Source organism: Crassostrea angulata, chromosome 3 (assembly GCF_025612915.1).
Source record: "Crassostrea angulata isolate pt1a10 chromosome 3, ASM2561291v2, whole genome shotgun sequence".
Lineage (NCBI taxonomy): Eukaryota > Metazoa > Mollusca > Bivalvia > Ostreida > Ostreidae > Magallana > Magallana angulata.
The window spans coordinates 49,055,985-49,069,647 of record NC_069113.1 but is presented as its reverse complement, the minus strand read 5'-3'; the positions used below and the strand labels follow the sequence as shown (position 1 = coordinate 49,069,647).

Genomic DNA, 13,663 nt, shown 5'->3' with positions numbered 1-13,663 from the left:
AGTGGAGGACACGTGTTACTGTGTCATGTTGTGAATTTGAAATTTACTGGCTGGGTGTAACATAAAAATTTACAACATGATAACGGTGGGTGTAATTACAACATTTATGAACATGACAATTATATTAATCACTGTCACAGTCAATGCAGACACGTTTTGAATTCGAGAGGCTCAAATTAAAGACAAAATGGACTCTGTGTTGTATAAGACAGTGACACAGTCAAAAAGGAAGGAAGCTGAATTGAAGAGTGTTGCAGTCAGAATTAAAACTAAGATGTAAATGCAAATGTAAAACCTGCCAGTATGGACATGAGTCTGTATAGGGCAGTGTCGGTTAGAATACACATAGTGTTGTACAAGACATTTTTCAGATATAACAGTTACGTGGTTGTGCCAATTTAAATCATACTCAAAATTTGCCGGTGTCTCTGTCGCCATGTATCACTGCATATGCACAAATAAATCAACATTGATACATTCATACGATTATCATAGGCAAAGTCAAGATGGGGTTTTCCTGTTTAAAAATCAGGTAGGGTTTACATAATTACCCTTTTACCTATACGTTCCTGGGAGGTCAATTCAACGTGTAATAAGAGCACCTACACCTCGTTTTTATTTTTTCATATGAAGGTTCACCCTTATAGGCCAACGACCTGTGTCCTTTTAATTTTCATTGATAATTTGATCACGTGACTTCGGGTTCTTCAGTCTTCCATTGCTATATACTGTATTTCTTTACTGAATGGCATAATGGAAAAACGGTTTGGAACAAACGAAGACGACTTTTAGGGGGACGATATGGGAATAATGGAACAGTTTTGAGTTTAACTTTATCCAGCTTTAGATGCATATCATTTTTGTATTGACAAAAATATTTCACGCTTGTTTCAGATTGTTATATTAATATATAAAGAAGATGGATGGATAAGGCGTGTAAAATGCTTATATAAGGATGGATAAGATACTGAAAAAATTAAAATGTCAACAAATCTGATTTTTATTTGAAATAATTAAAAACATTGTTTATTTAGCATTACATCGATTTGTAACTCTTTGATATGTTCAATTCTTAGGATATATTAATTTAATCTGGCGTACCTCTAAATACTGTCAGGAAGTATGAACTTCAATAGGTTTTCTTTTATAGAGTGAATCTATGCTCCATAAAGTTTTTCATACTTATCTGTATAAAAAGATTCAAAATAGTTTATAATAAGGTTTCAGTTAGCACGTTTTGATACAAATGCAATAACGTCATCTAAATCTTTTGGAATTTTTTTTTTATAAAAATGTGAACTAAAAAAAACAAGTGATCATTCACAGTATAACTAAGTTTGTCATCTCCCCAAAGCAATTTATGTGCATTGTTAATATTTAAATTGCGTACGCTGAACACATTATTGAATAAATTAGATTGCATAATAGCGACCCGTCTGCTAATCTACGTTTCACACTATGCCATACAAGACTTCATTGTCGTAAATCTGGAAATTCCAAAATTCAAAGCCTTTACACCTACATAGTTGGTCACAATCCAGGGCACTGAACAAAATGGTTATTCATCACATTCCTGCAGACATGGACATCCCTCTCCACGAGCTGTACCCACCTCTCCCCGAGCCAAGCATCACAGGTATCAAGCGCTGCAGCTAGATCACTATATTGTTATTTGCAGTTGTTTGCTCTATTTTCATGGCTGGTTGCAGAATATTAGATAAGTGAATAAGTTGAATTTAAGTTGAATGCAGCTTTATGCTTGTAATTGCTTAAGCTTATTTTTTTTCATTCCTTAATAACGTTGTAATTTTTCTTTATGGTAAACGCTTGTCCTATTTTTATCATTTTGATAAAAGCAACGAATTGATTAAAAGCATCAATTATTGAGTTAAATCTTTAAAAAGTATTTTTTGATTAAGAAAATTCTTAAAGCATATAGAATTTCCTGTTCACAAAATTGTAATTTTTGTATCATCAAAAATGTATATACAACACTGGATGACCAAGAATCTAAAATTCTTAAATGGATAAAACTAATAAGATACAAATTAAGAACTAGTGCAGTGTTCTAAACATTATTTATTTATTTGCATACATTTTAAAAAATATTTTTACGATACAAAGTCTATATCCATAGAATTATTATTCGGAACAACTGCGAGTCTTTAGAATAGAAATGATTAAAATAGTCATTTCATTATTGATATCTCATAAAATAGATAAAGTAGGATTAACAGTAATTCTTTTCTATTAAAAGTGCGTAGTAATATGTCTATAATATACATGTACATGTATAACCATTCATTAAGCAAAAAACAGAAGTTATATCTATTGTAAGTCTCAAAATCATTACTATTAGTGTCAAGCATAACCTAAGTTGTTAAAACAAAATTTATTTCAACAATATATTTTTCAATAATCAATTTCATGAAATTTTCATAGACTAAACTGGTATTGTAATCCTGATTTTTGAGCTTCAAGAGGTTCAATCCTCTGATTTTGGGTAGCCATTTTGGGTCACCTCTAGTCTGGAAATTTTGTGTCATATATGAACTCTACTTGTAAATTCTTTTATTTACAATTCCAAATGAACTATATTGAACTATATTGAATGAAATAGTTAAAGAAAAATTACATATTTACAGAGTTTAGTGAGGGACTGTATTTTGTGGCGGAAGGTTTTTAAGAAGAAAATGATTATTTTTCATAACTCAGTTGTTTTAGAGAACAGTAATTTTAGCTTTCTTATTTTCAGTGCAGACCAAATTTCCAGATAGTTTATGCATTGTGATATCTTCGTGTTGTTTCAAAAAACATATTTTAACAATATTTCAATATTTCTATCGACATATAGTGGGATATTTAACTGATATTTCATAAAAGTCAAGAAAAATATGAGGTCAAATTTTCCCCTAAAATTAGCTTATTTCATGCCATATCTCAAAATTAACAATATAGACCCATACTTTTGGTTTTATTTTCTGAATTTGTAAGTTTCTTTTGACAAGTCTGTCATAATTTTAGAAAAAGTTTGATACTTTTAAATAATTCCATTGCATGTTGAATTATTTATGAATAAAAATAGTGTTGTTGTTTTTTCAGTCCAAAAAGGTCAAAATATTAATTATGTGAAAAAATTGCAAACTTTTTCTTTAAGATAATTTTAAAAATTTTATGAATTTTAAACAATGTCAATTTGTATTCGATACCATGGTTCATTTCGATGAAAAATTATAGAGGAAAAAGCGTTTTATGTGGAATCTACACTGTCATTGCAGAAAGGTTACATGTGTATATTAAATACACCGTAGCACCGAAAGAAGCATATAGACCCCAAAATTTTGTTTTTAATTTTGGTTTAGCTACGTGTGTAAATGTTAAAAAAAATACTTTCGAAAAACACTGAAAGACTTTTGATCGCAGGATCCAACGTCCTTAATTAATTTGATATCACCAGTTTAATTCTACGTTATAATTTAATTTTGGTACATTTTCCTACTTTAAATAATATTAATCTTAATAAGTATGGCCTCAGGACCATAAAGCAATTTTAGACTTAAATCAAAATTTCAGTTTGTCAAAAAATGATATTTTGTCATAAAATGACGATTGAAATTTGTAATTAACAATGTTATATCAAGACATTTTAAAAAGCATTTAATTTTGTCAGTGTTTTCAAGCAAGAGACATAAATTATATATTTATATATGCGACCTGCAGTGTGATTTTTTTTTTATTATTTATTTCAATTTCTTTAGGAAAATACAAATCAAAATTACATTTTGGAGTGTATTAATGAAGATATAACAAATTTTCTTCCAAAACTTAGGAAAATACAGAAATATCCGGAAGGTATTTACTTCGCACAGTGAATGTACATGTATTACTTCAAACCCATTAACCCCACATTAACCGAATGCATAATATGCTTGTTACAATATAACCACAAACCCGTACTTAATTAACAAAAGCTTACATAGCATTAAATTATTCGTTATGAACTGTGCAAATATATTTTCACCAAATTGATATGGGGTGGGGCAAGGCATCGTAATCATGACCCCACTTTTATGATCTAACTCGCATTATTCAACTTCTGTGTCGACTAGTACTATAGTTACACAAACAGTATGAAGTCTGCTACTCTGTCTCGCATTTTGTGCGCATGATGGGGCTGGGGGTGGAGGTGCATCGATACTAATATTTCACCAGTTCTTGTTTATCAGGCAGACACCTTTAAGAATGCAATCCATGTATACAAGTATATCACATGGAAAGGGATGTAGAGTACACTAGTTATTAACTCCGCAGATCCTAATCCAGTTGTCTAAAAATTCGTATTAACATCTTGTTGATATTACTTTTTAACATATAGTTTAGGATGATCAATGTGTATGTTGTTAGTGTTCCCTATAATATCATATAATTTACTATATAATACAGTGGCGTCGGAAGCAAATTAAAAGTTGGGGGGGGGGGGGGGCTTGACTTATTAAAAATCTTGACAAGCAATAAAAAAAATGTGTGTTGGGGAGGGCTGAGCTGAAAATCAAATAAATCGAGCTAATTTATTTTCTACAATTATGAACAACTACTTCTATAAATTAATATCTATGGTATTCATAAGATTCCCAAATCTATAAGTGTTAACATTTGTATTGTATTGAGTATTTTCCACCAATTAATTTGTTGCAGACTAAAGAAAATGCCTAACATTCCATAACATAATGGTATTCGTCACCCATTGTGTTTCTATTTCATAACTAACAATTTTTAAAACATCTTTTCATGTTATTCAACGTTACAGTTTCAATCGGTAATTTATGATTACAGGTTCTAAATTTAATAAAAATTACGCTTAGAGCGTTTGGAAGTTTATTTAGATATATTTCTTATCCAAAGCTTTTCTTAAAAATTCTGTAATTCAAACATTTGGGTGAATTTTCTACAATTCTGAATCAATTTTGGTTCGAGTGCTATGGAAACATTAAGTTAGTTCTACTCTTTCTGCACGGTTTGATCAGCTCGTGCATGTAAACGTTGATCGTGGCTAGAACAAGTCAAAACTTGAGTCCTTGACAGAATTCTAGAAATGTAAATTACATATGTATACGTAGAACAATGTAACCGCCCAATCGAAGGGGGGGGGAATTTCTTGCCAATTTAAATTGATCTTTTCGCTGCCATTTTGCATGTGCATGCACGCATTAAGAAAGATCACTCTACACAGTGCCTGTATTGGAGTATTTAAAGACCTTTGAATACGTGTATATTGATCCAAAATATAAAGTCATCAAGATTTTCCTTCGACCATTCCCTGAATGGAATTTTCTCTACATGTACTAGGGTCTGCTTTTATCATTATTCGTGAATGTGTTTTCAAAAAGGGGTATCCCCAGGAAAACTTCGTGGGGGGTGGGTGAAGTTCCGAGGCCCACTTTGTGGTAATTTTAATATTTGAATTGAATAAGTGTGAATTTTCCGTGAGTGGGTTCAGGACACACGCCCTAAGTTTGATTTGATCATTTAGAAAGAGTGTAATTTTGATCGAGGCCAATCACAAGGAAAGTAACTTTTTATGATGAATTTAATATGCAAGGAAAAAAATTAGATTTATAAACATATATAAAGCATTTATGCCATTATCCTTTCCAAATTAAGGGGATCGGCTGTGTTTTGAGTATATACATATAAGTATTTGTTTGGAGGCTCATTAATGAATATGAGAGGAAGAATTCTGGTACTCTTTTACTAATTAATGAATTAAATTTCATGAACACTGTCATTCAACATTCGCCGTTTTCCAAGTGTGGGGTCTACAAAAGAATCAACTCTTGATATATGAGGAGCGCACATACCATAAAGCCATGTGATCGGGAAAAAAATCTTGCACGAGATCTTGTTTTTTGGGTTTTTCCAACGTAACTAGTTCACTCCGGTCGATCCTTAGAACTGACATGCATCGATTCTAGTCGTCATAACAAGAATGCCTAGTCGGCGGTGACCTTTTCTCACCCTTAACCCATTTCTCTCATCAATATGAAATTTTCTTTTCTTTTCAGTATATAATGACCAATTTCAAATCAATTCAATTCATTCAATTTTTTAAATTATTATTTTGTATTGCTTTAAACAACAGAGAGACTATGCACATATACTATACACATGTATATGACATCAAACAGGATAAAGTAAACAAGAGTGTACACTATATACATTATATAACACATTATACAAACACATTCCATTCCATATCTTTTTGTTAATTCACCAATCTTTAATCAATCTCTCCTTTGTCTTAATTTGCTGTGTACTTTAATTCGTTTCCACTGATAATACCTCGGCGTCTTCGATCACACTATCACAAGGGCTAATTAATAATCACCAGCACCCTGACTGCCCTCGATAATCGCTATGTAAGCGCTGCTTGAGTTAACTCGGTCAATGTCATTTCTACGCTTCGTTTCACCACGTGGTACTTCGTTTACCCTTTATATATGTCCATATATGGAATCTTGTCTGTTCTTATATGGTAAAATCAGACAGAAAGGATCATACTAAGGCATTATAGCAGATATTGATAGTAAGTTGTTATCCTGGCTTGAGATACGACCTGTTGATTTTTTTTTCTTCATGCCAAATAAGGGAAAATAAATTTGCAATAAATACACCACGTTTCTTCACTACCAATTGTTATTATTTCACCAACATGCTCGTAGTGTCAAGCTTCGCTCACAGCGCTCGATTAATCGGTAAGTTTACTCAAAATTTTGCAAATATAATTTACTTTAATAATCTATTTCTTTATGTAAAAATAGTCAATTGTTAATGTTGAAACTGTAAACTCAAATGCTGTCTATTGATGCCAGTACATGTACTAAGTAGTACTATCAACAGTGATTTGTTATGCACTTCGTTGAATTGCATTACACTTAAAGTGTTAGAGAATAGGTTCGCTTGTTGAAGTATCATGTATGAGATAACCAATTATATAAAACAATCAGGGATATATGTAAGTGTAGAGGTCTTTAAAACCACTTGCCATACAACATATACGTACAGGTTCTATAACGATAAAAGTACACACAGACAGTCAGACGCACCACACAACGCATTGGTGCGAGATCTCAGTGTATACTGAACGCCGATGGTCAGTTTTTTTACTTTATTTTTATTTGATCACCAAAAACTGCGTGTGCAAATTTCGATCTTTAAATTTACGTGCAAGGTAGACAAAATTTTAAAATTCACTTGAAAACTTTCCAACTCGCTCGAGATTCCTCGGACGCTAACGTGTTCTTGTATTTACTGGGAAGGCCCATTTATAAAGAGATAAATGAGAGACTCCTGTTTTACATTGTAGCTTAAGTTTGTTTTAAATTTTACATAGCACGGAACGAGGCCTTAAACTTTAACAACAAATCTTAACATTTTACATATATATAGGTTTTCAAGGCAACCATACAACGTGAATGAAATATTTAAATACATTATTGGTAAAAAAAAATAATTAATCAGTTACGTATAGACAAGAATGCAGGCACATTACACTGTTACGCTTTGTTTTGTTGGGAGTGAAATCGAGCCCGATTCACAATAGTATTACGCAATGTGGGTGTGCACGGTGTGTAGTTTTTTCCGTAATGAACATGGTCACCGGAAAATAAAGTCATGATCGATTTACGATTGAACTACAATTTATCCGTTAGCATAGCTGATAAGGAAAAAACAGTTTTAATACAGTTATCTGTTTTTAATTGTTGTTTGTAATATCCACGTATTTGTCTTTCCTTTAAAGCCCCCTATTGTACAGATAATTTTAATTTAAATTACCCTTTGGGAGCCTTGCTTTTTCATGCAAATGTATGTCAAACCACGGAAAAACCAGAAATCTATTCTTATCAATTGTTACACTTGGGCTTGCCACAACAATGATTCTGATTGGCTGTCGAGTGAGATCACCTCTGTCTACCTGTGTATTATTTCATTGAGAGAATGCCAGTCATCATATATATACACAATCTTACATATGCCTTCACAATGAAATTATTTAAATTCAAATATTCAACATTAACACCTCGCAAATTATGTCGTAATATTTGGCAAAATATTGTCTATAGTAAAGAATATATATATATATATATATATATATATATATATATATATATATATATATATATATATATATATATATATATATATATATATATATATATATATATATATATATATATAGGCGTATTGCTTGCATGTTGTTCTATATATACATACATTTGAATAAAATACTTCAATCACATTTAATTTATAATTATTATCCATTCCACTTATAAAATATATTTCTGTTTAATTTATTTCATGTTTTAAATAAAGCTTGATAATTACTGTAAAAAAAAAACATTACAAAATGATATCATGTTTATAGAAGTATTTTCATCGTGGTAGAAATTTTTGAAATGAAAATTATTAATTTGATCGAATATCCACGTGCATGATAAAAAAAAAAAAAGATAAAAACCGTCTAGCCCCCCCCCCCCCCCCCAAGGTTTAGGGGTCGTGTTGTTTTGTTCTGTTTGTGTTGACAGTCCTGATTATTGGCCGTAAGAAGAAGCCGGTCGGTCTGTCATTCAACAAAGTGAGTAAGTTTGCTCGTGATTCTGAGTCACTTCTTCCAGCGTGGCGCGATCCATATGTACACAAACTACACGTGTACAAAGCCGACATATAGGAAGAAGCTTAGTCAATCTAAACTCACAAAGTTCTGGCCTTTCAAGGTCATTTATAAAAACACTGAAGTCATAATCTCAAAATAATACAAATTATTCATTTCTTGATTATTCAGATCGGGACCCCCTTTAAGACTGGTGCGCCCCGCGATAGCCATATAGTTTATATACATATTCTAATTAGGGAACAGTGTGACGTATTTAAGCGCTGTCATATGACTGTCTATAAATAGAAAACAACATGGTCCGGGTATTTAAAGCACGCCGCTTGCAGTGTTGATATTATTTCTATGTTTCCGGACGTCGAGCATACGTTCGCTCAATAACAAAGTATTTCACAATCTACGCGAAATATTTTACTGACAGTGCAAACACGAGGTTTTCTAGTTTGTGTTGAATTGGAATTCATGTTAAAAAATTTGTTACACTGGTAAGATTTGTGCCCTTTTTTTTTACCTCGGTATAAGCATTTATTGAAGTATTTATTGAAGTAGGATATATGAATGTAAACAAATAGATCATTAAATGTAAACAAATAACAGTTTAAGGATTATAGACCGTACTATATACAGGAACGTGTATAGAGGTTATCCGTGAGTTTCAAATTCACAGTACATTTTGGATGCAAGATTTTATTTAGTGCAGTAAAATAATGTATAACTTTAAAAATTCACGGTAAATTTTCAATTGATTGATTTATTTCAGAGTTTGATTTCATGTAATGTTAAAACTTTATTTTTAAAGAAAAAAATCATTATTTTACAGAAGACATGGTTAAACGCGACAAAGTCGATATCCTGGACCTGTTTTTGGAACACGGAGTGGACATCGGACATTTTTTATCGGAGGAGGGTCAAGCCTTCACCAAACCTCGCCTCATCGAAGACAACACGATCCCTGTGTTCTCCCAGTCACACGTTATGGACGACCTGACCCCGCCCTACGGTCAGACTGACGACTCTCAGCAGCTGCGCGCGGATCTGCCCGCCACCCTGTACACTGATGCCGACTTCCTCAACGACAGTGTGTCTGCCGTCGTAGAGGTACCCCACGAGATTACGCTCCAACAGGCCATAGAAGGTGTGTACACACCTCTCTCTCTCTCTCTCTCTCTCTCTCTCTCTCTCTCTCTCTATCACACTATCACACACACACACACACACACACACATACATTAAATAAAGCTATACAGTTTGTATGTATTTAGCGGTTGGGTTTGTTAATGTTCAGTGTACTGACATTGCACTCTTACCGTGTGTACAGATCCTGTGATTGAGTCGATAGCCGGAAGTAGCCAGAGCCCCTCCTCTGTGTACGACAGTTCCGACGGATTCCAGCATTTAGACGACTCCGTCAGCTCCCAGTTCACCTATGATGATCTTGACTCCTCTCAAGCCTTTTTTGCGGAGGAGGTTTCAAAGACAGAATTGGATATTGACTTAAGTCCTCTACTGAAGCAAGAAATCAAACAAAAAATCAAAAACAGGAGAAGAGCCGAAGGCAAAGAGGAAATCCGGATAGAGTTCAAGGAACCGTCTCCCGAGAGAGTAAGTACAATAACAATGAACCTTGTCGATCAATATTGATGTTGCTATACATCAAGAACATCTTTTGAGTCGATAGGTGGGTATATATTGGTGTTTCTCTGATTGCAGTTAACTGAGGAGGAGGAAGAACGCAGGCGGGTCAAAAGAGAGAAGAACAAGATGGCAGCACAGAAATGCCGAAGCAAGAAGAGGAAACTGGCGGACACGCTTGAAGAGGTGAGTTAATCTACGTATACGGATACCACCTGTTGGAATGTTTAATGGGCAAAGACATACATGTACACATTACTGAAAATGGGTAATTTTATATGGTATTGAAGGTAAAATCTAAAAGGAAGTATGTTTTGAAGAGGACTTTTTATCCTCAAGCTTTCAAATAAATGTCGCTCTCTGTACTATATAATATTTCTATATTTATTGTAAAAACTTGTTTTACAGGAGACAATGAAATTAGAAGAAAAGCAGGAGAAATTACAAGAAGAGGTGCAAAAGTTACGAGAGGAACGCGAACATCTAATGGAACTTCTTAAAATACATAGTCAGGTGTGTCCCAAGATGTCCAGACTCGGCTCATGATGTCACTTCCGGTTCTGACAAGAACATCATCTGTATAAGTTGTTCTTAAGTAACTTGTAGTCAAAACAGGCTGACCAACGATTCTTCTGTTTCTTCAAGATGACATAGGTGCCCCGAGAGACACAAGTGCGGTACCGAAGAAGAGACACTTTTTGTTTATCAGTCTTTGTGACCGGAGGTCTTGGCTCCGACATTTTTGTAGGAGCGATATAGAAGATTGGCGAAAAGAGCAAAAACTGACTGGCTGACAAATAACCAGCAACTGCAAGAAGGTGAAAAATTGTTTGTGGTTTAGAACTGACGTACATTTAACGTTTGTTTTCAGATCTGATCATGTGAAGGGTTTAGCTAAACATGGTATTAAATGTATCATGTTGATATTTCTATATATCAGGCTATACTCTTTCATTGTCATGCTACAACTGTGTTTTACTTGCCAAGTTTACAATGAAACTTAGAAATTGATTTCAATCAAATGGCTTACTATATATGGTATTTATACTGTATAAAATGGCAGCGATTTTACGAAAACTTTATTTTATATGTAATATCATTTTTGTACGACGAATTTGTTTGGAAGGTGGATCGCAGATTTTGTACGTGGCTTACTCAGGACTTACATATATGTTTAATTTATTTATCAAAGTTAACAATATTCCGGAAGACCGAGTCCTGAACAAAAATGGCGGTCTTCTATCCACACCATTACTGATATGTATTTTGTTGTGGATTGACTCAAGTATAGTCTAGATTTGTATGTATGTGTGTAACATTGTTTGATGTTGTTGACGTTAATTTTTATTGGTTATTAAATCACCAAATATTGTTAATTGCTTTTATGTCGTCTTTTGGTAAAAATTTGAAGAATTTCCAAGTTTTATGAACTAGTATATATACATGTATATACTTAGGTAAATCATATTATTTGTACAATGATTCATTTGATGGAGGAAAAATGATATTCAAAACAAAAATATTAAATGCTTTTTAATTTGAACAATCGCAAACCAATCATAAGTCTGCGCCAGTGAACCTCAGGTATGCATGTGTAGGAAGCAACAGAAGCGAAGTTCGGCAGGCTTAATTTGTAATAAAAAGGAGATGTTATCCATTACACATGTACATTCTTCATTTAATTTTAGCAAATTTCAGCAAAGCCAACAAAGAATTGAACTTTTTAGGTCACCCGAGTCACTCAGGTGACCTATCACAATTGGTCTTCGTTTGTCGTCGTCCGTCGTGCGACGTGAGTCCCTCGTTAACAATTTCATATTTTTTACTTCTTAAAACTTCTTGGCAAATTGTTACAATTTTTGGTGTGAAGCATCTCTATGGTAAGAGGAATCGAAATTGTGAATTTCATGGCTCTACCATCCCCAGGGCGCTATAGGTGGGGCCAAATAAGCAAAACAACAACAACAAAAATCAAAAATCTTCTTATCTACTCCCACACATGAGTGGAAAAATTAAATGCATGATTATGATGTACACGAATCCCTCTACCAAAATTGTGAAATTCATGGTCCCTGGGTCAGGGGTTTAGTCCATAGGGTGGAGGGGGGCGGATATGGCCATATAGTAAAATCATGGTAAATCTTAAAACAATCTCCATTTCTATTCCCATATATATTTGAGTAAAACTAAATGCAAGGTTATGATGTCCATGAAGTGTTCTACCTAAATCGTAAAATTCATGGTCCCTTCAATTGACGTCCGGACCCTATGGCGTTTCCAATATGGCCATATAGTGAAAATATATTGGATTTCATTATTTTTTTCTGTACTATCACATGCAGTCATGGGAGATAAAGTTGTGTATTGTTATTACTGGTATTTTCATACAACGTCCTGGTTTTAAATTGTGAAATTCACTGTCCAGGCTATAGGGCAAAATTTATCTTTTTATTGGGGTGGGGGTGGAGGGGTGGGGGATAAATATACTTTCTTTTGGGCTGAAAATTTATAAATTTCCTTGTGATCACGGCATCGAAGGAAAAATTATTAACTTTTTCACCATGGCTAATAAATATAGCCATGTATTTTTACCTAAGGAAGGAGTCTTATCGTTATCAAAAATAATTCTTATAATAAGAAATTCATGAAATTTTGACACAGTCAAATGGATCATATAACCAAATGATTATGTCAATTTAATCAACTTTGACCTTTTTGATTTCGCATAAAGGTCAGGTCAAGGTCACTACCTTTTCCTCAACGTAAAGGATGATAAAAATAAGTGTAGCTCTTTGCAGTTCTGTAGACATTTGCTTAAAATTTGAAAATTCTATTCTTCAATGAAATGATAGATTATCATTAGTTCACATTTGTAAAAAAAAAATCCAAAATTAATGTTATTGTTTTTAAAATGCTAAAACAGTCTCATTTATCTGCAGCAGTTCTGAATTGCACTCTTTTATGAATACACTGTAAATATTTTTCAAACATCAAACAATAAAAGCAGGGTAATGGTCAGAGAAGTCTCAGATTAGGTTTGAGACTTCAATATGAAGCTGAAAATGCAACCATAAGACTCTCCGACATGTCAATCTGAGGGATATGGAACCCAGGTGACCGTTAAGGCCTGAGGGCCTCTTGTTTCTTTTGGGCTGAAAATTTATAAATTTCCTTGTGATCACGGCATCGAAGGAAAAATTATTAACCTTTTCACCATGGCTATACATTTATATGTAAATCGTCGGCGAATCTAGTAGAAATTAGGTGAGGCATAATAAAATATGTTCAAATAAAATAATAAAAACAGGTTATGTTTCACTTTTACATAATTTTGCCAATCATTCAAAAAAAACCTTCAGCATA

General features: G+C 33.3%; 1 protein-coding gene across 3 annotated transcripts; it reads left to right on the top strand.

Annotated features, from left to right (window-relative positions):
• Nucleotides 1–1,503: 1,503 nt before the first annotated feature.
• Nucleotides 1,504–11,676, top strand: LOC128178446 (protein c-Fos-like). 3 transcript variants are annotated; one of them, XM_052845611.1, is made up of 5 exons: nucleotides 1,504–1,636; nucleotides 9,489–9,803; nucleotides 9,987–10,270; nucleotides 10,379–10,486; nucleotides 10,709–11,676. In XM_052845611.1, exons 1-5 carry the CDS (start codon nucleotides 1,555–1,557, stop codon nucleotides 10,844–10,846), a joined length of 927 nt encoding a protein of 308 aa, XP_052701571.1. In that variant the 5' UTR covers nucleotides 1,504–1,554; the 3' UTR covers nucleotides 10,847–11,676. The 3 variants fall into 3 exon arrangements, with proteins under 3 accessions (XP_052701571.1, XP_052701572.1, XP_052701573.1); XM_052845612.1 differs by lacking the exon at nucleotides 1,504–1,636 and adding an exon at nucleotides 6,634–6,752; XM_052845613.1 differs by lacking the exon at nucleotides 1,504–1,636 and adding an exon at nucleotides 8,995–9,153.
• Nucleotides 11,677–13,663: the final 1,987 nt, after the last annotated feature.